At 44.8% G+C, this 23,793-nt stretch overlaps 1 protein-coding gene and 1 non-coding gene across 8 annotated transcripts in view; both read right to left on the reverse strand.

Moving 5' to 3' along the window:
• Window positions 1–206: 206 nt before the first annotated feature.
• The window catches only part of LOC123505428 (discoidin domain-containing receptor 2-like), a 633,236-nt gene continuing 609,649 nt past the window's right edge, over window positions 207–23,793 (reverse strand). For 2 of the 7 annotated variants that reach the window (XM_045256693.1, XM_045256694.1), the window contains 10 exons: window positions 18,703–18,831; window positions 16,437–16,611; window positions 11,872–12,065; window positions 10,655–10,810; window positions 8,982–9,070; window positions 7,974–8,171; window positions 7,494–7,586; window positions 5,756–5,897; window positions 4,666–4,815; window positions 207–2,922 (listed from right to left, as the gene is read on the reverse strand). In XM_045256693.1, coding sequence (XP_045112628.1) covers window positions 2,773–2,922; window positions 4,666–4,815; window positions 5,756–5,897; window positions 7,494–7,586; window positions 7,974–8,171; window positions 8,982–9,070; window positions 10,655–10,810; window positions 11,872–12,065; window positions 16,437–16,611; window positions 18,703–18,831 — 1,476 coding nt within the window. In that variant the 3' untranslated portion in view covers window positions 207–2,772. The remainder of the gene's footprint in view (window positions 2,923–4,665; window positions 4,816–5,755; window positions 5,898–7,493; window positions 7,587–7,973; window positions 8,172–8,981; window positions 9,071–10,654; window positions 10,811–11,871; window positions 12,066–16,436; window positions 16,612–18,702; window positions 18,832–23,793) is intronic. The other 5 variants (XM_045256695.1, XM_045256696.1, XM_045256697.1 and 2 more) reach the window with 5 other exon arrangements.
• On the reverse strand, window positions 11,036–11,107 carry Trnaq-uug. Its single transcript has one exon. It is a non-coding gene; the product is annotated as a tRNA-Gln (tRNA).

The following is a 23,793-nucleotide window of genomic DNA, read 5'->3' on the forward strand; positions in this document are numbered from 1 at the left end:
ACGCCCCCCCTCCCCTTCTACGAGGGGCATGCAAACGCCCCCAAACACACGCTTGGCATCAGTCTTCCAATTGATTCAGGGGACGCATCCCCCGGGTAAAGCACTGAGGTCCCACACAGCCACGGGGGTGGCGTGGGACAGATGGGATGTGTTGGGCGAGTGTTGCGGAAGAAGTATTTTCCTTTTGTATTTGCATGACTATTTACTTATATAGTATATTTATATATCCATTTTCTTCGCAATAGATTATCATACCTACATAACGAAAATAATGAGGTTAGTAGTTTACTGTTGGGAACAACGCTGGCACAAGCAGCGTTCAGTTCATCTCATTCACAACTTAGTTATTCTTTATGTCAAAAGAATGAGTAGCAAACACTGAAGGCCAATAATCAGGGTAATACTGAGGGCATGCAAAGCATACACTAGTTACTTTATTGTTGCACAGGTGTGTTTGTGTGTCTGTGTGTGTGTGTGTGTGTGTGTTTGTGTGTAACAGGTGGCGTGTTCGTGGGTGGGTTAATTTCCAGCGAGATGTGACCAACAGTAGTGCTGGAGGGGGTGACGTTTACTTATGACGTAAGTGGGGCTTGGGGGATGGGGGCGGTCTCGAGCACCAAGGGGGAGGGGGGGAGAGGCTGACCGCCACCCCCAAAACACAAACAGACAGAAAGACAGACAGACAGACAGACAGACAGACGAACAGACAGACATACAGACAGCCGACCGACAAGGCACAGGGGGAGGAAGGGCGAACAGGATGATAATTAAAGTGAGAGAGACGAGGCGAAGCAGTGATAAAAAAAAGTGAGTTGAAGGAGGTGATGAAGAATATAATTTACATTGGTCCGAAAGGAGTCGACAAAAGAGGCTTGAGAAGATGAACATTTGTTATGAGGTGAAGCGTCGCCCGACGCTCGGCCACCGCCGTGCAGGGCGAATGCGCGCCTTAAGAGGCGTGGCCCTGCAGGGCTCGAGGGGAAGAGTAAAGCTGTGCCACGTTGAAGGATGCGCGAGACAAAGTGTTAAGGCTCTTGGGCCCTCCAGCCGCGGTCATCGTTCAGTAAGGTAAACTTTATCACAGAAAACATTAAGTTATCATAACCTTCGTATGTTCATGTTATCATTACACTAGTCCACCGCGGCGTTACGGCGTCCGCTCTACGTCAACTAGTGACTCGCTTTTAGGAAACATCTATATTATGTACAGTCTAACGTCTGCCTATTGCCCTTATACACTGTGTTAGTGAAGGAAGTGCAAAAAAAAAAATAAAATAAATATAAGGGACCCAGACGTCCCAGCACCGGATGCACCTTCAGCACCGTCGACCTGCGGCACACCTGGGGAACAATTCCCGCTCAAGGATTCCTGAAGCAACACTGCCCGCGCGTCCACACGGCAGGTTCGTTCATCAGATTATAGACTCATTGTGGATAATTAGTTATCGTCACCCTCTATCTCCACCGCCGCAGGTCTTGGTGCTAGCCGGCGTCGGTCCGGGTCCGCCACGAAGCACAACAACACCAGACGCCACCAGACACCAGACGAGGTTATTGAGTTCACTGTTCAGGGGTCGTGGCACCGCCCGCCCTGCCTCGCCCTGTCCCGCGCTGCTCTGCCACGAGTTTTCACACCGCACAGATGACCCGCTGACTTGTGGAGCTGAACCCAAAATCTGAGTAATGACTCAACCCAGAACAGTGATGCGAGCTTATGATATGTGACGGAGCATAGGGGTGGCGGGGCGGGGCGGGGCGGGGCGGGGTAGGGCGGGATGGGGCGGGCGGGGCGCCTCACCTCAACACGCGCGTCATTAAGGCCATATCCTAAAGCTTGCAGTGGCGCGGCGCTCACACGCCCCCCGGCCCCCGCGAGCCCCGGACCAGCCAGCACCAGGAGCCCCAGGCGGCGGCCGGGCACGGGCGGCGGCCGACCAACCGCCGACTCAGGCAGTGATGAACACACATGAACGAGGCAGCTTGTAAAAGTTACTGACTAGGCGCACTTAAAAGATTGAAAATGCAACTGTAAAATTTCTGGTCTCATGATATGTACATGTAATAAATTTTTATACAAACATACATACATACATACATACATACATACATGTATATTATATATTTACAGATATCTGAAGCATAATGTATAAATGAAGCATCAAATCGCAAGTATCTTCACTGTCACCACAAGAGCCTCCCTTCCTCCTACTATGTACACAGCACGGCGTCGCTTAACAACTTAGTAACTCGACTAGATAAGACGCTGACTGGCTGATTGGGCTGCGGCACCACCACTACCTGGGCGCGCCGCTGTCCACCGTTAATAAATAATCTATCAATCTTTAACCTTACAAACACAACATCCACGTTCTTCCATCGTCACTTTCTCCAGATAACTAGACAAATTCTCAATGGTCACACCACGGTAGTCCACTTAGGTCAGACATATCCTGCGGTGTCAAGGTCACTGCTGTGGAAGCCGCCTGGCGCCAGCCGTCACTGCCGCAGCTGCCGGCTGTCGTAGGAGCGGTACAGAAGGTTGCGGCTGTACTGACGAAGATCCCGCTCAAAGGTGGCATAGCCCCTCCTGATGGGAGGCAGCAACTGTCCATCCTCCAACTGGTTCATGTCCCCTTCAGAAAGAGCGTGTTGTGTCCCACTAAGCGGTGCGACGCACTCGCGCCGTGGCTGCAAACACATGTCCCACCCCAGGCTGGCGATCGACCTCCGGGGAGACGGCATGCAGCTCCCGCGGAGGTTTTCCAGCAGGTCTCAGGTAACAGGCGAGTACCCCAGATTCTTGCGCTGCAGGAACATGTGAATCTCCCTGAAGGTGGGTCGGTCTGCGTCGGAGCGTTTCCAACACTCCCGCATCAGGTCGTAGATCTCTTTGGGGCAGTTAGTAGGCTGAGGCAGCAGTACCTGGCGTGGTAGGAGGCGGGGTGAGTCCTAACTGGCCATGTTACCTCCTTCAGCCCCAGCTCAAAGGGCTTCAGAGTCCATTTTATTAACTCTCTCCGTCTCAAAGTATCATATAAGTATTGCCAATTCGCACTTTTTAGGAAAATCCAGTCCAGTCATCCTCGGATTTCAGTAAAAACCTCGTACTTACTAATTTAATTTGTTAGCGCAAGGCTGCAAACGCACTTCCTCGTGATAAGGCATTAAATCTTACTCAGACCGAAAGGAAATTGAAATCAAGTGCCTGAACTCAGACCTTTGCTACGCTCCGCCACTCACGCCTCGACGTTAAGATTATATGCATATATATTATTTTCAAATCAAAACGTAATGTGTATACAAAGAGAAATAATTCAATGAAAACGCATAAGTGATGCAATTAAATAACACAACACACATAAAAAAAACTGAATTAAATAAATCAAATCAAGCGCCCACATTGCCGCCATTTCGTGGCATCACCAGCAGACAGACAGACCAGAGCCTCACTTATCCTTACCTGCTAAAATCACATCCAGCGCTTCACTCCAGCCTCTCCCATCCGTGTTACTGCATCAGGCACAAACGAACACACTCTTCATCCCGCAAACATCGACACACACGCCGCTACACGTTCATATACGCACAAACTCAATGAAAACGTAAAGAGAGACATGGATCACTTCTGCAAGGGTGTGTACTGAGGCGAAGCGGCGGATAGCGGGCAACGCAATATGACGTCACGGCGTGTTCGAATCATGTTTCACTCACTTATGTTTGACTTTTGCTTTATTTGTTACCTTCCAGAGTAACACCGAGGTGCGTGACGTTCCTCAGCCTTGCGCTAACAAAATGTCTGAGCGTCTCGTTAAATGTGTATATTACAATTTCCAATTACTGCTGAAGAAATTTCATTAGGTCAAGTTGGACTGGTCTGAATGAACCTGTACCCACGCATTACTTCACTCTCCCTCTCTCCTTTGTTTCCCTCCTCACTTGCGTTCTCTCCTCTCCCTTGCACCTAAGATCATACCCTCTCTCTCCTCCATTACTCTTCCTAGCTTCTACCGCGCCCCATCCCTTCCTCTTCCCTATCTTCCCTCTCTTCTCCCGCACTTCGCTTCTCCACCTCCCTCCCTCTCTGCACTGGCCTCTCACTAACCCTGCCACGTTGTAAGTAATGGAATACAGAAACAAGTTAACTAGAGTTGTAAGTCAGTCAGGAACTATTAGCACATTTACATGGAGATGAATATTTTATTGCTGCAAGTGCGTGTTAAATGAAGCCGATTAATTCTCTCTCTCTCTCTCTCTCTCTCTCTCTCTCTCTCTCTCTCTCTCTCTCTGACAACAAGCCTATATTCTATTTATTACCTTTTACCTTTCTCTTAACCTTTCTTACCTTACCTTAAAAAATAAAATAAAACTCATTCCTTTTCACACTTCCTTCCCCAGTGACTCAACTTCCATGCCTTGTTTTCCATTTTTTTTCCTTTCCCAATGACTTAATCTTCTTATAAACTGCACTTCCTTCTTTTCTTTCCTCATGACTTAACTTTCATTCTTTCCCGAGTAGCAATATCCTTCCCTTAACCTCAATAACTTAATTTTCCGTCCTATCTTCCTATTTCCCTCGATAACTGAAACCCAAGCTTCTTACCCTCAATAAAAGGAACCTTCCTACTTCCCTGTCTGCCTGTCTCACCTCCTTCCTCCCTATCTCACCTTTCTGGTCTCGTTGTGGTAGATAAAGGAAACATTCTCGATGACTTGCTCGTCTGTTAGTTCCTCGTAGGGTTGCTCACGCGCCATGGTCAGGATCTCCCACAGTGTGACGGCGAACGACCACACATCACTCTTGGTTGTGAACTTACCCTGTGGAAGGAGACAACAAGGTGAGGTGATGCAACGTGGTGTTCAGTATGCGAGTGTTAAAGGAGATGTGATCAGTTTTTTCCTTGATGTCTTTGTCTCTTTGTCTTCGTGTGTGTGTGTGTGTGTGTGTGTGTGTGTGTGTGTGTGTGTGTGTGTGTGTGTGTGTGTGTGTGTGTGTGTCTCTCTCTCTCTCTCTCTCTCTCTGTGTCTCTCAAAGATTGTCGTACAGAGAGAGAGAGAGAGAGAGAGAGAGAGAGAGAGAGAGAGAGAGAGAGAGAGAGAGAGAGAGAGAGAGAGAGAGAGAGAGAGAGAGAGAGAGAGAGAGAGCATACATATAATAAAACACCAAAGTTAACCACGTTAGAAATTGCAATGAAAATAATAAATGAAAAAAAAAATTAACATATTTCAAATGTTGTCATAAAGAACTTTCATGCTTATTAAAACGGCAATATTTGTAAATAGTTGCATTCAATTACGGAAAACAGGAACAAAAAGTTACTGAATATGATTTCCATACTAAACTCATCTGGCGACATGTGATCCCAATGCTGTGATGCCTAAATCTTTCAACCAGTCTGTTTGTCAGTCAGTCATTCTGTCGGTCACGCGGTAAGCAAGTAAGCAGTCACTCAGTCAAGCAGTCACTCAGTCAAGCAGTCACTCAGTCAAGCAGTCACACAACCAAGCAATCGGTCTTTCACTCATTTGTTTACTCAGCCAATCAACCAATAAATAGCTCAATCAGTCAGTCAGTAAGTCAATTCACACAATAATAATTTAACCACTCAGTCAGTCAATTACTCAGCTAGTTAGACAGTCAAGCAGTCAGTAAATTGTTCATCCGTCCATTCATTTAGTCAGCGAGTCAATCAAACTCCCAGCCACACATTCACCCACAGCATCAACTCCTCAACCATTTACTTCTTCCCACACTCACCAGCAGGATAGACTCCCAGGCCATCCAGCGTATCGGCAGCAGCGCCTTGCCCTCGATCCTGTAGTAGTCGTTGGAGTAGAGGTTCCTGCTCATGCCGAAGTCTGAGATCTTAATGATGTGTCCCGCCCCCACCAGGCAGTTCCTGTAGCGGGGGAGGAGGAGTGGGTGAAGTGGGTGTGGATAGTGTTAACAATATACGAGAATTTACACCAGCACTCGCTTCATGACTTCCATCGGTGCGTGGATGTCTTGATTGGGTCGTCAGTGAGGTCTCCGGGATAATAATTTTCCGGAGACAGATGAGGACAAGTGTGTTTACTAAGGTTACTCCTGTCACGATCTGCCACTGCGATGACTGACGTGTGATTTATACACTCGCGTCAAGAATGAGTTACATTGTGTTGTCTCGGTAGCAAGCACATCTCAGTTAATGAAGCGTATTTTCATGGATTATGTCTCACTTAGTCAAAATTGTTAAGAATAACTTTAATAAACTGAGAAAATAAAATAAAATACACATGCCAATAAATAACATCTGAAACTTATAGGTAAATTTTTTTTCTAATATGATTGTATTATTTTTTTTTTTTTGACAACAAGAACATTAATAACACTTGTTCTCTCTCTCTCTCTCTCTCTCTCTCTCTCTCTCTCTCTCTCTCTCTCTCTCTCTCTCTCTCTGCCTGTCAAAGGGCGACACGACACACAGAGGTTAATGCACTGGAATACGAAACTTCTTCTTTCCTGGAATCTTTTATATTTCCATTAAATAAGAAACAAAGGAGAGTAAAAAGTGAAAGGAAGTTTTTGCTTCTATTTTACTTTTTTACTCTCCTCCAAATATCATTCATCTTTATCATCATCATCATTACTGTTGTGATTATTGCTATCATGACTGCCATAAATTTCACCTTTATTGCAATTGTATCTTCATAATTACTATTATTACCGTAATTGAACAAAAGTGGTTCTATTTAAAGTATCAACACCATCACAGTGTCAGGATAATTGTGCATCAATATACCACAGATAATGTACCGCGTCCCACCACAACCAGCACTACCGCCACCACCACCACCACCACACAGCATAGTGGAAGTCCTGCCTCACCGCACTGGAACGTCACCGCTGCAGAATTGATGGTGTGGGCGCGGCAGCCTCACTGATTGCTGTGTGACGGAGCTACACCAGATGTCGCCCACACTTGAAGACGGGACGTGATGCATTGTGTCCGTGAGAAGCACAGTCTGGCTAACTTGGTGTAGGCTTCCCCTCTCTTCCCTTCCTTTTCCTATCTGCACCACAGACCTTCAGTTGAAAGTCTCCCAGGGTAACTATCTATTTTACGAAACATCTAAAGAGAATGAATAATACTAGTGTCGTATAACTGCCTAATAACGATCTTAGACAATCACTACACACCATCGGCAGGATTGCATAGCGATGGATTGACGCAGCGACCAGTATCCTGAAGGTCAAGCCTCTATCATGAGCACAAAGGAAGATGATGGAAGCTGCAAGAAGACGGTAGGTCGACATGTGACAGTTATCGTATAAAACATTTTCACCTACGTCCATCCACCTGTCATACCTGTCCATTAACCTGACTAATCATCAGTAGATGCTTCCTATGGACTTAACACTAGGAACCTGACAACGAAATCCATTCCCGTCATCTACCATTCTGTTTGAAAACCAATTTTCATCACTTTCCCTTCTCTCCCTTCGCGGCACTCACCTGGTGGCAAGGTCTCTGTGCACGAAGTTGAGGGACTCAAGATACTTCATGCCTGATGCGATCTGGGTGGCCATGTAGATAAGGCATCCGTAACTGTGGCGAGGAGAGAGCGGAGCGTGAGTTGTCAATACCGTGTGGTGGTGAGTCAGCACTTGGCCACAGAGGGAGCGGGATCCACGCGCTGCTAATACTTAATAAGCACATGTTACAAGGATCGACAGGCGACTGTTCTCTATGCTCTCTTTGTTATCTTGCACTTGAAACATTAGTAGTCTCCGTCAGAAACATGCATCTCTAACGTTGAGGTGAATATTCATTGTTTTTACCGAAGTACAGAGATCAAAATTAGAACAATAAAATGAGAATAAAGAGATCCGTGTACATTAATAAATAACACATGAAAAAAATATTCATTCCTTTAGTCAACCAATCCACATAACCTCATATTCTCCTGACGAAGCAGAGAAGAACCTTACTCACCTCAGCGTCTGCGCGTGAGTGTTCCTGGGAGAGGCGGTCTCAGCGATGTGGGCCTGCAGGTACTGATTGAGGTCCCCGTGCTCCAGGTACTCTACCAGCATGCACAGGGGCTCCTCCCGCGAGCACACGCCCACCACCTGCACGATGTTGGGGTCCCGCAGTCCCGCCAGAATCTCCACCTCACGCTCGAAGTCACACCTGAAGAAGTAAGAGGAAGTGGTGGAGCTGATAGTTGAAGTAGTGATGGTGGTGGTGCTGATTGAAGAGGAAGAAGATTAGAAGCAGTAAGAGATGAATGAGACAGAAATAAGATGGAGATACCGTGAGGAGGAGGAGGAGGAGAAGGGGGAGGAGGAGGAGGAGGAGGAGGAGGAGGAGGAGGAGGAGGAGGAGGAGGAGGAATATGACATGAAGGAGACGTGAGAGTTTGAAGGAGAAAGAAGCCAAAAAATCAGGAGGAGGAGGAGGAGGATGAGGAGGAAGAGGAGGAGGAGGAGGAGGAAGGTTGTGTTTGAGCTAAATGAGACTTTCAGATTCAGCATCACGGCATTAATTCATTCAAGTGGGTTGGGACAAGTCTGTTTGTCTGTTTGTTTACGTGTGTGTGTGTGTGTGTGTGTGTGTGTGTGTGTGTGTGTGTGTGTGTGTGTGTGTGTGTGTGTGTGTGTGTGTGTGTGTGTGTGTGTGTGTGTGTGTGTGTGTGTGTGTATTTGACATGACTATCCGTGCATATGGTTTAAATTCAAAATGAAGTTGTGTTGAAGGAAGAAATGAAAAAAAAATGAATGAATGAATGAATGAAGGAAGGAAGGAGAGATGGAAGAAATGAGACAAGCAAGGACAAGGAAGGAAAAGAAGTAGAACAAAACTGGATATGCATGAAGATGAATATGTGAGTGACTACAAAATAAACCTGGTCAGAAGTTGCACAAGTATAGCAACTGACGAAGGAGCAGAAGTAGGAGCTTATCTGACGAAGCACCAGCAGAAGGAGCAATAGTGGCTTACCTGACGGAGTGGGAAGCCTCCAGTCGAAGTGTCTTGACCACCACCATCTGCTTCTCCCCGTCCTCGTCCTGAACCTCGCCCAAATGAACCTGCGGGGAGAGTGAGAGGAGTGAGAGAGAGTGAGGGAGTGAGAATAGGAGACATTGATCTGCTGCTCTCCCTTCCCCACCACCGCCCAGGGGAGGGAGAGTGGGTGAGGGTGGGTGAAGGAGAGGCGAGCCTTACGCTGATCAGGTACACTAACTCTGAAGCTCATTAGGGACGGTAACCAGGTATCTTACGTCTGATTAGAGCCTTAGATCTGATTAAGGGAGCATGTGTTAATACCTGGATCGGAGTTACCTGTGGTGGAAGGTTACGTGTGTGTGTGTGTGTGTGTGTGTGTGTGTGTGTGTGTGTGTGTGTGTGTGTGTGTGTGTGTGTGTGTGTGTGTGTGTGTGTGTGTGTGTGTGTGTGTGTGTGTGTGTGTGTGTGTGTGTGTGTGTGTGTGTGTGTGTGTTATTTCGCCATCTTCAGGTAATATCCTGGTGTGTTTCATCAGATCCTGTCCTGAGGAACACGTAAACATATTCACAGGACACACACACACACACACACACACACACACACACACACAGTAGCTCAGTGGTTAGAGCGCTGGCTTCACAAGCCAGAGGACCGGGGTTCGATTCCCCGGCCGGGTGGAGATATTTGGGTGTCTCCTTTCACGTGTAGCCCCTGTTCACCTAGCAGTGAGTAGGTACGGATGTAAATCGAGGAGTTGTGACCTTGTTGTCCCGGTGTGTGGTGTGTGCTTGGTCTCAGGCCTATCCGAAGATCGGAAATAATGAGCTCTGAGCTCGTTCCGTAGGGTAACGTCTGGCTGTCTCGTCAGAGACAGCAGCAGATCAAACAGATCAAACAGTGAACACACACAAAGGAAAAATGAAAGGGGAAAAATAACGCCTTTAGGATTCAACAATACCTTCAAAGCAATCATAAAAAAAAAAAAAAAACATTATATTCGAGACACGACAAAGTAATGTAGTAATAAATGCAAAGTCACGGAAATAACAATGTTACAAATAATGCAATAGTAATATGTACAGATACACACACACACACACACACACATACATATTAATCTAGCCTTTTTACGTAAACTGACCGAATGGCAACTTGGAATCAACAAATGCAGAAAGTCATTGAAATACAACAGGAAAATAGAAAAAAAAAATGTAAATGAATAGAATAAAACAAAGTAAAAGAAATTATCCATGAAAAATAAAAAAGCTTTCATCAATCAAAACTACTAACTTACCATTGAAAATATTACACCACTACCACCAATAGCCACAAGCAGCACTACACGTGTCACCACCACTGCTACTACCACCAAATAAGCGTGAACCACTACCACCATGACTCGCTTCAGTTCAATGTGGCATAAGAAGCAGCACAAAATGAAGCAAAAACACTTAATTTACTCAAAGTTTAGCCTCATGAAGCGTTTCCTCAACTACAAATACTACTACAGCTATCACTACCACCACTACCACCACCAGTACTCACTTAAGGGGAATGTGATGGTGAGAGGAAGCACGAAATGAGGCAAAAGAACTTAATTCACACTAAATTCTGCCTCATCCCTTGTTTTCCCTCACCATCGCACTCCACACTCCTGTCTTACTTACTCCACTCACCTCCCCAAACTGGCCCTCTCCGATCTGCTGCAGGAGGGTGATGGCCAAGCGTGGGATCTCCTTGGCCCTCACCTCCTCCAAGGGTGCGGCGCCCCCTGGTCCCTGCTGCCCCTGCTTGCTGCCCGCGCTGCTTCCTGTCCCGCCCTGCTGAAGAAATGGTTGTGAGGGGTAGGGAGAGTAGAGAGAGAGAGAGAGAGAGAGAGAGAGAGAGAGAGAGAGAGAGAGAGAGAGAGAGAGAGAGAGAGAGTCGTATAGATAGAAAGTGACAAGTAAGAATAAATAATAAAAAAACAAAAACATGATGACGCAGTCACCACAAATATGTAACGGAAAGAAAAAAAAAAAGAGTAAAAATATCAACTACCAGTCACTAGGTCCCACCGAGACTCGAACTCGGATCGCTGGATTCAAAGTCCAAAGTGCTAACCATTACACCATGGGACCCCACGTACAAGAACGGTGGCGCTTGTGATTTGATCGCAGAAACACTTTGTCGTGGTTCTCATATAGTATCAGCACAGACGTTTATTTGAGTATATGAGACGCAAGTGTAATGGAGCTGAATACATTATAAAATTCACGCCTCAAACAGCGAGGAGTCAGTGAAGGTCTGTGTATATATATGTGGTGATAGACAAACCCAGCACGATTCAATATTCAGCAATACAAACCCACCACGTGATTCAATATTCAACGTCCCGCAACAGAACACATCCGCCAGCTTTGTGAGGCAGTGAGGACGACCGACACACACTTGAGAGATAGAGAGGAAAAGAAAACGTGCTATGAAGATTGAAGAAGACTTGAAAGAAAATTATGCTCTGATTAATGAAGTGAATGTCTGTCTGTCTGTCTGTCTGTGTGGCTTTCTGTCTCTCTGTCCCTCACAATGCCGAGTGTTTAGCAGTTATGGCCTTAGATTAAACGGTGTGTGTTCATAAGCCACGTTTCCCTTCCCTGCCCCTCCGTTACTCTCCCTTTAATCCTCTCACTGCCTCTCTAGACGGACACCACGACTTGGAGTTGCTCACTGTTGATGTAGTATTGCATCCCTACCTAATCCTCCCTCCGCACCCCTATCCCCAACCCTCCCTCTCTCTGGCCATCACACCCCGCCATTTCCAGGGATTATCATCGAGTCCTACCCTTTATACCTTCACTTCATAACTTCCCCCTCCGACGACGCCTTCTGCAGGAAAAAATCTCACCTGGATGATCTCTGTAGCGGCGTAGAAGCTCTCCTGGGGTTGCTGCGCGTTGGGGCCGAGGGTGGCGGTCTTGCCCAGGAAAGTGTTGAGAGAGTGCATGGGCGGCTTGGAGTGAGGCAAGGGCGGGGGATACACGCCAGTAGAGCTCCCGTCCGCTGTCAGGTGAGGGATGGCGTACTCCGTTGAGGGACATTCTGAAAAGATGAGGATGATAAAGAGGGTTAAGTTTGAGTGGTTGTTGTTGTTGTTGGTGGTGGTGGTGGTGGTGGTGGTGTTGGTGGTGGTGCAGGTTGTGGTGGTGGTGTTGGTAGTGGTGGTTGTGGTGGTGGTGGTGGTGGTGATGCTATTGTTGTTGTGGTGTTGGTGGTGTAAGTAGTAGTAGTAGTAGTAGTAGTAGTAGTAGTAAAGATGTTGATAATGAAATAGTGACTGTGTGTGTGTGTGTGTGTGTGTGTGTGTGTGTGTGTGTGTGTGTGTGTGTGTATTTCTTACACATACAGACGTACCACAATCTCTCTCTCTCTCTCTCTCTCTCTCTCTCTCTCTCTCTCTCTCCCCCAACACGGTGATTTGTGAGGCCGATATGTTATAGAGGAAAATAAGCAAGATATATATTACTGCAACTTTTATGTATTTTTGAGTGTTGCTTCAGCTGTATATTTTAAGGTGCAAGTGGAGGCACACGACCCTCACCCGATATTTTTTCCGCCCATCTGTCTCGTCTTATTTATGTGCGTTCCTCAGATGCTTCAGGATGAATTTCAACGACAGGAATAACGGCCCTGAGAACTGTTATTACCGCTATTACCGCTGCTGCCGTTGCTATTTCTATTATGCTACTGATCGGGCACTTCCTATTGCTACTGCTGATGCTACTTGTATGGCTAACACTATTACGAGTTTTATTATTAGTGGTACGGATATTACTATCAATATTACAACAACAGCAACAGCAGCAGTAAGAGCGCCACTACCACCACTATCACCATCACCACCGTCACAACCACCATCAACAACTATTACTACTACTTCTAGTACCACTACTACGGCTACTACTTCTACAACAACAAAAAAAACAACAACAAGAGAAACAACAACAATTACTACTACTACTACTACTACTACTTTTTATTTTTATTTCTATTTCTACTTCTACCTCTATTTCTACTTACACCACCAGCACCACCGCTACTACTACTACTACTACTACTACTACTACTACTACTACTACTACTACTACTACTACTACTACTGCTACTACTATTGTTGTTGCTGCTGCTGCTGCTTTTAATGAGGAACTATGGTAATCATGAAAACGTATATCTTTGTGATTAATCTCTCTCTCTCTCTCTCTCTCTCTCTCTCTCTCTCTCTCTCTTGACATTACATTCTGACATATAATTTCCACAGCTCCCAATCTCGGGAAACATTTTAGAAGGCAAGAGGCATTTTCATAATACTTTTTTTTTCAGATTTTCAGAAGATACCTATTTCTCCCCTCGCACTAAATCTTATGTTAGTTAAATTCTTGTAAATATGTAGCAGTTTTGTATCTATTTGTGGATATATATATAGTTTGACGATTACTATTTCTGTTTTTTTTCTTAGCTCATTCTCGTTTCTATTCCTAATCTTTCTTTATTATTCTATTCTTCTTTCTTGTTCGTTTTGAAGCCTTTCTTTTTTTTCGTTCATTTTTTCTTTATTCATCATCCTCATCCCTTCCTATCTCTCTCTCTCTCTCTCTCTCCCTCTCTCTCTTATTCTCACTCGAATCTATCACAGCTGGAAATAAACACAAGGACGTAAAAGAGAGGTGAGCTGAATACCACCACAACTGAGCCACCTTATCGTTATCCGTCTCTTTTCCTTCCACGCACTCACCCTCGGCCCTCTCCACGCCACTCACTCTCTACGCCTTCTCCTGTTCCCCTTACCTACCCTCTTCCCCTCGCACATCCACACCTATCACATCTCACACTCACAACCTTGTTTTTTTTTCGGTAATCTTACACTTGCTCACGTCATTTCTCTCTCTCTCTCTCTCTCTCTCTCTCTCTCTCTCTCTCTCTCTCTCTCTCTCTCTCTCTCTCTCTCTCTCTCTCTCTCATTGTCACAAAGAAACACAAGGGAACATCAAACATTTGCCAATTTATTTATTGTATATGATAAGCTTAACAATCTACTCTAAAGTAAGATTTGCTAAATAGTAGTAAGGGAAAGTATCTTAAAAACTCTTTAATTTCTATTCATCTAGGCATCCATACATCTTTCCTGTAAGATTCATACACACACACACACACACACACACACACACACACAGACCTTTTTTTTTAAATCATCCTTACAAATACACCCAACTCCTCTCTTCACACACACACAGACACCAACACACGCCACGCCAACACCTATTTACACACTCTTTCACCTCTACCCTCCAGACACCTCAGCAGCTCTCTCCACCCCTAAGCATAACACACAGAAGGTCGAGGAGAAGTCTGTCTCTCGTCCCTCTACCTCACGGGGTTTTACGAGAGCAGGGAGGCACTAGGATGAAAATAAGGTGAGGTCTGACTCTCTACCCTATTGGCACTCACGCCATTCCGGCCACTGAAACTCAGGGAAGGAGGGAAAAAAGGTAGGAAAGGAGGCACGAATGGAGGATAGTAGCACATTATGACTTCCATTATGAATTTTTAATCTGGATGTTCCTTCTGTATGTGTTTGTTAGTTTGGGTGGTTTTCTTTTCTTTTAGTCTTTATTTTGATTTATCTGGTTATTTTTTGTGTCTTTGGGTCTTTGGGTGGTATATTCTTGGTTTTGTTTAGTAATTCTAGTCAAGTTATGAATAGTTGCTTGGACATAATTAGTTGGCATGACCCTCAGATACATATTGCTTACACACACACACACACACACACACACACACACACACACACACACACACACACACACACGCATTCGTACCCATGAATCAATATCTGGGTGCAGTATTAAAATAACTAATGTGTAAAGACAAATATTATTACTGAATTAGCTTTCCTTTCATGGACAAATATATATGTATTAGCTGCATAGAATCTATAATTAACCTATCTCTCTCTCTCTCTCTCTCTCTCTCTCTCTCTCTCTCTCTCTCTCTCTCTCTCTCTCTCTCTCTGTCTGTCTCTCTCAGTCTGGTGCGCGTGTACGTGTAACAAAAACTATTTCACTTTTTTTTCCTCATTTGCATTTTGCTTCAGCCGCCTGTCGGAGGAATGAGTGAACTTTGGATGAGGTGTTGTAGCTGAGGACGTGGAGGAGGAGGAGGAGGAGGAGGAGGAGGAGGACAAGCAAAGAAGACAAAGAAGACGACGACTACGAAGATAATGAACAAGAACAAGACGAGAGAAAGAAAGAAAGAAAGAAAATAAAGAGTACGAAAGACAGAGAATACCCAAAATGATATAAAAAAAGAACAGTGACAGATTGCAAGATAGAAAAAAAAAAGATTCTGGAGACAAAACAAAAAAGGAGGTGAACAGACAAGACGGGAAGAGGTGATAGTAGAAATTTAGAGAAAAGACGAAGATGGTGAAGGCACGAAAGAAGAAGGAGGAGGAGGAAGAAGAAGGATGAAGGAGCCGACGATATTTGTGGATGTAATAAAAATGAGGTAAGGGGAAGGGAAGAAAGGAGGGATGGAGCGATATGAGGAATATTGAATCTGATGAGGGCATGAAAAGCTGAAGGAGAGGAATGGACGGTGCTGAGAGAGAGAGAGAGAGAGAGAGAGAGAGAGAGAGAGAGAGAGAGAGAGAGAGAGGAAAAGAGGTGAGTGACATGTCATCTGCGTGGAGTGACAGGCTATCCCCGAGTCGCCTCTCTAGCACTGCGCCTCCAGGCAAATTACAGACCTCTATACTTAATGAGTTTTTGTCCCTCACGAGTCACGGGGCTTCATATGAATAATGCTCCGGGGGCTGGGTTGGGCTGGGTGTTGACGGCATTTGTGGGAATGGGAGTAGCGCAGGCCGGGTAGGGAGGGAGGTGTGGAGAGATGAAGTAGATAGTGATGTCAAACTTAGGGATAAAGTAAATAAAGATTAAAAAAAGAGAGATTGAACATATACACATGTGGACCAACCAAAAGACAGTTATTATAGACGAACGTGGCAAAAGAATCGAGACATGAAATAAATAAGCAAATAACATACCATTTCAACACTTTAAGCTTAAATATAAGGACGGCAGGGAAAAAGAACGGAGCATAGAATCACGAAGGAAGCAGAAAATGAGAAGACCTACACAACGGCGAGGTCAGTCAGGTAAACAGGTCAGTCAAGTGTAAAAAGACACGGCACCAGTAAAACCCTCCCTTACTTCTTTCTTAAATCCTTACGTATTTTCTTTATTATCTATTAACTCTTCCCCCTTCTCTCTCTCTCTCTCTCTCTCTCTCTCTCAAACACCACCTTAACACATCTCACCCAACACTCACTTCTCACTTACACGCTCAAAACTTCTCACTCGTTCATCCCTCTCACCTTCACTCCGCCTCTTCACCCACACCATTACCACTCACCTGTGTAATCCGGACTGGAGAGTGGATTGGCGTGCACAAGCTTCCGGCCCAGAGTGGAGTAGGCGCCCATGGAACTATATGTGATGTGGAACGGTTCAGAGTAGAGACCGTTCTTGTCCAACTCTCCGCCGCCGCCACCTCCACCCACTCCTCCGCTGCCGCCTTCCACGCCCAGCTGTAGCGATGGGAGGTTAGCAAGGGGAAACACCCGAGGAAACAGCGTTGAGGTGGGCTTTGTGGGGGTTCAGGGAGGGAGGTGATGTAAGGATGGGAGAAAGAGGCGAAGGGAAAGGCCTCGGAAGATGAGACGTGGGGTATATGGTGTCTTTATGTGGGTGTAAAACTAACAAGTGTGTGTGTGTGTGTGTGTGTGTGTGTGTGTGTGTGTGTGTGTGTGTGTGTGTGTGTGTGTGTGTGTGTGTGTGTGTGTGTGTGTGTGTGTGATCTCTTGACAGAGTTGGATATCATGAAACGAACACGTATAGTTCGAGTATGGTTTAAGGTGACGTTCCGAGAAACTTTCTACTTTTGTAGCGCAGAAAACAAACGGCAAATAATGGAATCAGTCTCGAGACACTAATTCCATCGCCGTCACTCAAACTGAGCAAGTATACAGCCCCAGGAAGGCTTGGTACACCTCATTAATATTTCTTTAGATTCATAATTCCATAATATATATATATATATATATATATATATATATATATATATATATATATATATATATATATATATACATATATATAATAACAAGTTTCGAATACAAGCAAGTAAAAACATATGGTTCAGCACAGACAGACTAAGAGTTGATTCAGATCCAGAGATTTTTCTCCGCTGAGCCTGTAATCAGATACAGCGATGCATTGCGTTACGCTGTGTGTGTTGTGTTAGTGTTGACTTTGTAACGGCAATCCCTAGCGTGATTTTTAGCTCCTTTGTATCTTTAGTAGCTGTATTTTTCTTTTCCACTTTTCGTCCTCCTCTTGAACTAATAATAATCAATTAAAGAATTATTAATTTTCGAAATAAACTGAAAATGTTTCGGCTATAATAAATAAGAACATTCTGGAATTTATTAATTGTAAGTTTGTTTTGTTATATTCATTACATTCATAATAATTCGTCTAAATCTGAACTTCTCACTGAAAACCAATGAGTTATCTTTAGCAGTCCCTCCTCCTTGTTTATACGGAGCAAGGGCGTGGCGTGGCTGTTCAGACCACTTTCATTATTCAAACATTAATTCTCACGGCTTGATGAGGTGAAGCATTTTTCTAGAAACGTTGCTCACACTACGATACGTGTGTGTGTGTGTGTGTGTGTGTGTGTGTGTGTGTGTGTGTGTGTGTGTGTGTGTGTGTGTGTGTGTGTGTGTGTGTGTGTGTGTGTGTGTGTGTGTGTGTGTGTGTGTGTGTGTGTGTGATAAGTCAAATCTTTGCTGCAGGTAACGAGTCGAGGCAGCAGCACCAGAAACATCAGCAGCAGCAGCAGGGCGGGGGCGGGGGCGGGGAAGCACAAGCCAAGCCACCTTCCATTCAAGCAGCGGACAATGGCCGTGGGAAAGAACACTATTACTATTGTTAATGACGTGCCTTTTAAGCAGGTCCCTTTGCACTACACTATCAGAACGTTATTTGATCTGCTTTTGTTAGTGGTCAAAGTGGCCAGGATTTTACGAGGCAATTGCAACATGGTATCACGTAACACAGTAGACCAAGCACACTGGATAGAGCAAATAACATCGTAACATAACACAAAGACAGCAGCATCTTACCACTAAACAAAGTAAAAGAAGCACTAGGGCACATCAATTTATTTTCTGCCGCTATTGCTTATTCACTACACGAGGTTTTTTGAACATAGACAAGGGAAGAATTGGGAAAATAAGCGGGGAGAGAGAAAGGGTGATACACTCGAGGAGAAAGCGGAAGAGGAAGAGGAAGAGCAGAAGGAGGAAGAGGAAAAGGTGGAGGAGGAGGTTGAAGTTTTGCATTTTTTCTATTTTTAAAGGGAAAGTTGAGGGTGTGGGTGAATGGCAAATGTGTGTGTGTGTGTGTGTGTGTGTGTGTGTGTGTGTGTGTGTGTGTGTGTGTGTGTGTGTGTGTGTGTGTGTGTGTGTGTGTGTGTGTGTGTGTGTGTGTGTGTAGGGTGGAGGATGCAGCACTACCATGGAGGAAAGTGGCTGGCGAGGTGTGGGGTGTAGGGTGAGGGCAGGGTGGCGCCTTCTGGGGTGTGTAGCAGGTGTGTGGCGGTGGTGTGACGCTACCTGTGACGGGTGTATTGGCAGAGTGGTGTTGAGCCGGTAGCCATTGGTCCTGTGAGTGCCGAGGCGCGGGGAGGAGCAGAGGGAGGAAGGGCGCAGCGCCGCAGGGGCCGTCAGGAACTTTTGCACTTCCTAGGGAGACCACAGAGCCCCATCACTCCGAGCCTCCGCCCCCTATAGGCCCCGTCACCCAGAAGACCGTCACCTAAGAGTCCTGTCACCCCTTAGACATCAACCCCCATTACCAGCATCCCTTGAGACACCCATCGACCCCGGGTGGTGGAAGAGAGACTCGCTACCAACCTCCCTAAAGGCTACATTTTTCTAATGGTGTTGTTGAAAGCTGTTCCACTCCCTATGCTCGTCACTCCACCACCACCAGCACCAGTGACGGTGGTGGTGGAGTGAGGGAGCGCAGCAGGGAGGGAGGTACAAAGGGGAGAGGGGGAGGCAAGGGCGGTGACACAACTACTATCCCAAGTCTTTAAAGTGAGTTTCGTCATAATTATCCATCAAGAAAGTTGACTTGAGGGGCACAGCGGGAGCAGGGAAGGCGGGCCTGTGTTACGGGGGTCATTTCGGCTAACTTTTTCGTGCAGTAATAATAATTTCGTCGACAGCATCCCAAAAAGGTGGTGGGGGAGAGGAAGGGAGGGAGGCAGAGGTGGGAAGAAAGAGGGGAGAGGGAGGGGCATCCGGTGCTTTATGCAGATCACACGTGCTCAAGTTGGGGGAGCAAATTTACATGTGAAAGGTAAGACTTAAGAGGGAACGGGAACGGGAACGGGAACGGGACGGGAGAGGGGAGGGTAGGGAGAGAGCACTGGCAGGAAAAAATGGAGGGAGAGAAATATACAAAAAAAAAAAAAAAGTTGGAGGGAAAAAGGGTGAATATTTCCCTCAGCGACGACCAGCTCTACCGTAAGGGGAGGAGAGGGAAGGGACTGGGCTAAGATGGCGGAGGTGAGGGAAAAGAAAAAAAATATAAAAAGTATGGGCAAAAAAATCTTGCTACACAACTTTCGTCACCATGCAGCCACTGCCTCGCCGGGCTAAGGAAGATGGTGATGCCAACTTCTTGTGCTAAGTGGCTGGGAGGGGCGGCCGCTGTACATGGTGAGGAGAAGGGGAGTGGGGAACAGGAACGCACTATGGACAGGAGGTGGGGGGGGAGTGGCCACAAAAGAGCAAGAAGGCAAGGGGGGGAGGGGTATACGTGTGATGTGCTAAGTGGTGTGCTTTTTAGGGTCAAAATATCAGGTGCTTCTCAATCACTATTTCATAACAGCACTCAGAAATGACAGTAGTAGTGGTGGTGGTGGTGGTGGTGGTGGTGATGGTGGTGGTGACGTGGACCCAAAAATAGTGGTGGTGATGATGGTGATGAGAGAAAGGCAGTAGTGAGTGTGTGAAGGTGCAGTGAAAAAATGTGAAAGAAAATTTTAGAGTGAAAGAGTGAGGTTAAATCAATATTGTGAGTGGGCGGTGTGAGAGAGAGAGAGAGAGAGAGAGAGAGAGAGAGAGAGAGAGAGAGAGAGAGAGAGAGAGAGAATGTCATGTGCAATTTACATTAAACCAAACCTTTTCTTCTCATCCTCCATGAAAACAAAGCATTACGAAAAAATACGAGAAAAGAAGAGAAACGAAAAAAAAGGAAGAATGAAAAGAATAAAAAGAAGGAGAGGAAGCAAACATTACGAGAATACGAAGATAATGTGAGGAAAGGAGTAAAATATGAAGTATACGAAAATAAAAACAAAATGGAAAAGATGACAGTAAAATTAGTAGAATGTAAGAATTAAAAAAAAATATTGAAGAGGAGGAGGAGGAGGAGGAGGAGGAGGAGGAGGAGGAGGAGGAGGAGGAGGAGGAGGAGGAGGAGGACACAAGAAAAATAGGAAAAAAAAAAGCGCAATTGACTCCATTTTAACCTTCAGAAAGTTGACCTTCTGTGTCTTTCCGATATCCATTAACTCTCTCTCTCTCTCTCTCTCTCTCTCTCTCGCTCAGACTAAAGGTTAATGTGGGTCAATTCTACTTAATTATCCAACAAAAGCCCTCTAAAAAATCTATCCAAGACTAGAAGAGCAGGAGGAGGACGAGGAGGAGGAGGAGGAGGAGGAGGAGGAGGAGGAGGAGGAGGAGGAGGAGGAGGAGGAGGAGGAGGAGGAGGAGGAGGAGGAGGAGGAGGAGGAGGAGGAGGAGAGAGGGTGGACAAAAAGACAGAAGGGTTGAGGTATTCTTTTTCACTTAAGTCTGTCTTTCTAATGAATAATCACAGTAATGCGATCTCTCTCTCTCTCTCTCTCTCTCTCTCTCTCTCTCTCTCTCTCTCTCTCTGAGGTTGAAAGCGACTGCATTTTTTTTTAACCTTTTTGGATATATTGTTTAATCGTGTTGGATTCTGCCTCTTATATTTTTCTTTCTTATCTTCTTCACATGCTCCTTCAACTCTCTGCCTCGGTTTTAATACATACATGTTCGTCTTCCTACATTCTTTAGCGCATCCCTTCAATCAACTTCACCTCACTGTTCATACTAAGAGAATGTCCATGGTAATCTATACTAATGAATAAGAGGAAGAGGATTAGGAGGAGGACAATGTAATCATAAGAATAAGGAAACTAGTATTTAGAGAAGAAACGAATAGGAAGAAAATTAGTGGAAAGAAAAGAACAAGAACACACGACAAAGTATACATGAACAAGTGACCCTCTTGTACACAGTGAGCAGAACAATGTAACGCCTTAAATAGTCTATCCAATACACAGTCAGGTGTAGAACAGGTGTTTTGTGTACGACAGGTAGCCCTAGAAATAAAGAAATAAGATAAAGTGAAAGATGACAAGCGGAAAGGATTGCTAACTAAGGGCATGCTAACAAGCAGAACAAGCAGAACAAGCAGGCAAGCGGGGCAAGGCAGGCGACACAACCATCTTAGCTACAAAAATTCCGCTTGGCACTGAAAACCTAATAAGAAAATCATGAAAAAATAATTAGCATTGAAATCATATCACACCTCAGCGAAGGAGGCAATTATTGTATATGTGGTGCCCGACTTTTTATCTACATATTTATTTACTTTATTTTTGTATCAAGGAAACACAGCAAATGGTTTTGAATCTATTCCATAAACACAATATATATATATATATATATATATATATATATATATATATATATATATATATATATATATATATATATATATATATATATATATATATATTTGTTAACCTGAAGAGTTTATTAAATTTGTTTGATGAGAATTATTAAACAACAAATTATGTGATGATGGTGCTAAGCTCGAATAAAAAAAAGAATAACACCAAGCTAAACAAATTTTCACTAAAACAGTATTATGAACAACAACAACAGCAACAAAAACAACAACAACAACAACACCAACAACAACAGCCATCATAGCAAAATTGATATCCTCCACATCACAGGTGGCGCTCACAAATAGAAAAAAAAAAAATAAATAAAAAGATAAATACAAGGCACGGCACGGATTATCGAACATCAGAAAAAAAAAAAAAAGGAGAAAAGTAAGCCATCGGGAGAAAACAACAATAACCGACGAGGAGGAACAAAGAGACGCATTAAAGGAGGAAGACTTTCTGACAACAAAGTGAATGCGTTGTGTGCTGAGGATATCTCTGTGACGGCCTCGGTATGTGGCACTCTTCATCTCAGGGGAAGCAGGAGGAGGAGGAGGAGGAGGAGGAGGAGGAGGAGGAGGAGGAGGAGGAGGAGGAGGAGGAGGAGGAGGAGAGAGGAGGAGGAGGAGGAGGAGGAGGAGGAGGAGGAGGAGGAGGAGGAAGAAGGGATGGTGGTGATGCTGAGAATGGTGGAGACGATGACAAAGAGGTCGGTGACGAAGTTGGTTAGTGGAGAATAGGGAGACTAAGGATGTAGAAGAGAAGGAGGAAAAAGAGGAGGAGGAGGAGCCAGAGGAGAAGGATACGAGGGACTGGAATAGAAAGAGACGATGAAAAATCAAACAGAAGAGTGAAAAAAAAGGGGAAGGATGATTTGGAGGAGGAGGAGGAGGAGGAGGAGGAGGAGGAGGAGGAGGAGGAGGAGGAGGAGGAGGAAGAGGAGGAAGAGGAGAAGGAGAAGTAGAGTGAAAAGAAGAAGGAGAAGTAGGAAGAGGGAGAGTAAAGATTGATGCCAGTTACATATCTCATGAGGCTGGCACGGTCAAAAGGGCGGAGGAACATCTGAGGAATGACTGAAGCAGCGAGGCGGGGAAGGAAGGGGAAGCAGGGTGAGTGATCTGCCTCATGAGGAACTAATGAGTAGCTGGGCTGCCCTCAACCACCACCACCACCACCACTACCACCACCACTGCCGTCTTCTCCTTTCCTCTCCTTACACATAAATTATTTGTCCTAATGTGTTATAATTTTTTACTACTACATTATTATTATCATTATTATTATTATTATTATTATTATTATTATTATTATTATTATTATTATTATCATCTTTATTAGTATCGTGTTTATCATAATTTATCGATTTCCCTTTTATTTTAGACCTCAAACTCTGCTTTTACTAAATGTTCGACTTCCATTCTCCTTGTTGCGACACGAGAAAAAAAAATGTATATAGGGAGGCAGTGGCGTAGTGGATAGATAATGTGGTGAGCGTGGGATCGGGCAGACGTCCATGTGTAGGTTTGAATCCCCACCACGTGCCGTCTTGAAACTTTGTCACTAGTCGAGTGGTTTAAAGTTACCTACATATCACCATGATACCCAGGTTCTAGGTGGAGGTGTAATTGCCTTACACCAAAGATGCGCTTGGGTGGTGATATGGGCCCTAATACGAGTACTACTATAAATAAAATTGCCTGCGCCGCTAATGGGTGGAAGTTAAGTACATCTACAGACGCTATAGGCCATAACATAAAAAAAGTGCATTCCATCACTATCGTTATAAGTATTACGTTTATTCTCTTAACATGTGTTCTATTCTTCTCTTTTTTATTACTATTTTCTCTCATTTCTCGCTTCAATAGCAAGAAAAATAATAATACAATAATACAAGTCCTCGTGTCCCTTTTCCATTCTCCTCTACAGCCAC

This window comes from Portunus trituberculatus, chromosome 18 (assembly GCF_017591435.1).
Source record: "Portunus trituberculatus isolate SZX2019 chromosome 18, ASM1759143v1, whole genome shotgun sequence".
NCBI lineage: Eukaryota > Metazoa > Arthropoda > Malacostraca > Decapoda > Portunidae > Portunus > Portunus trituberculatus.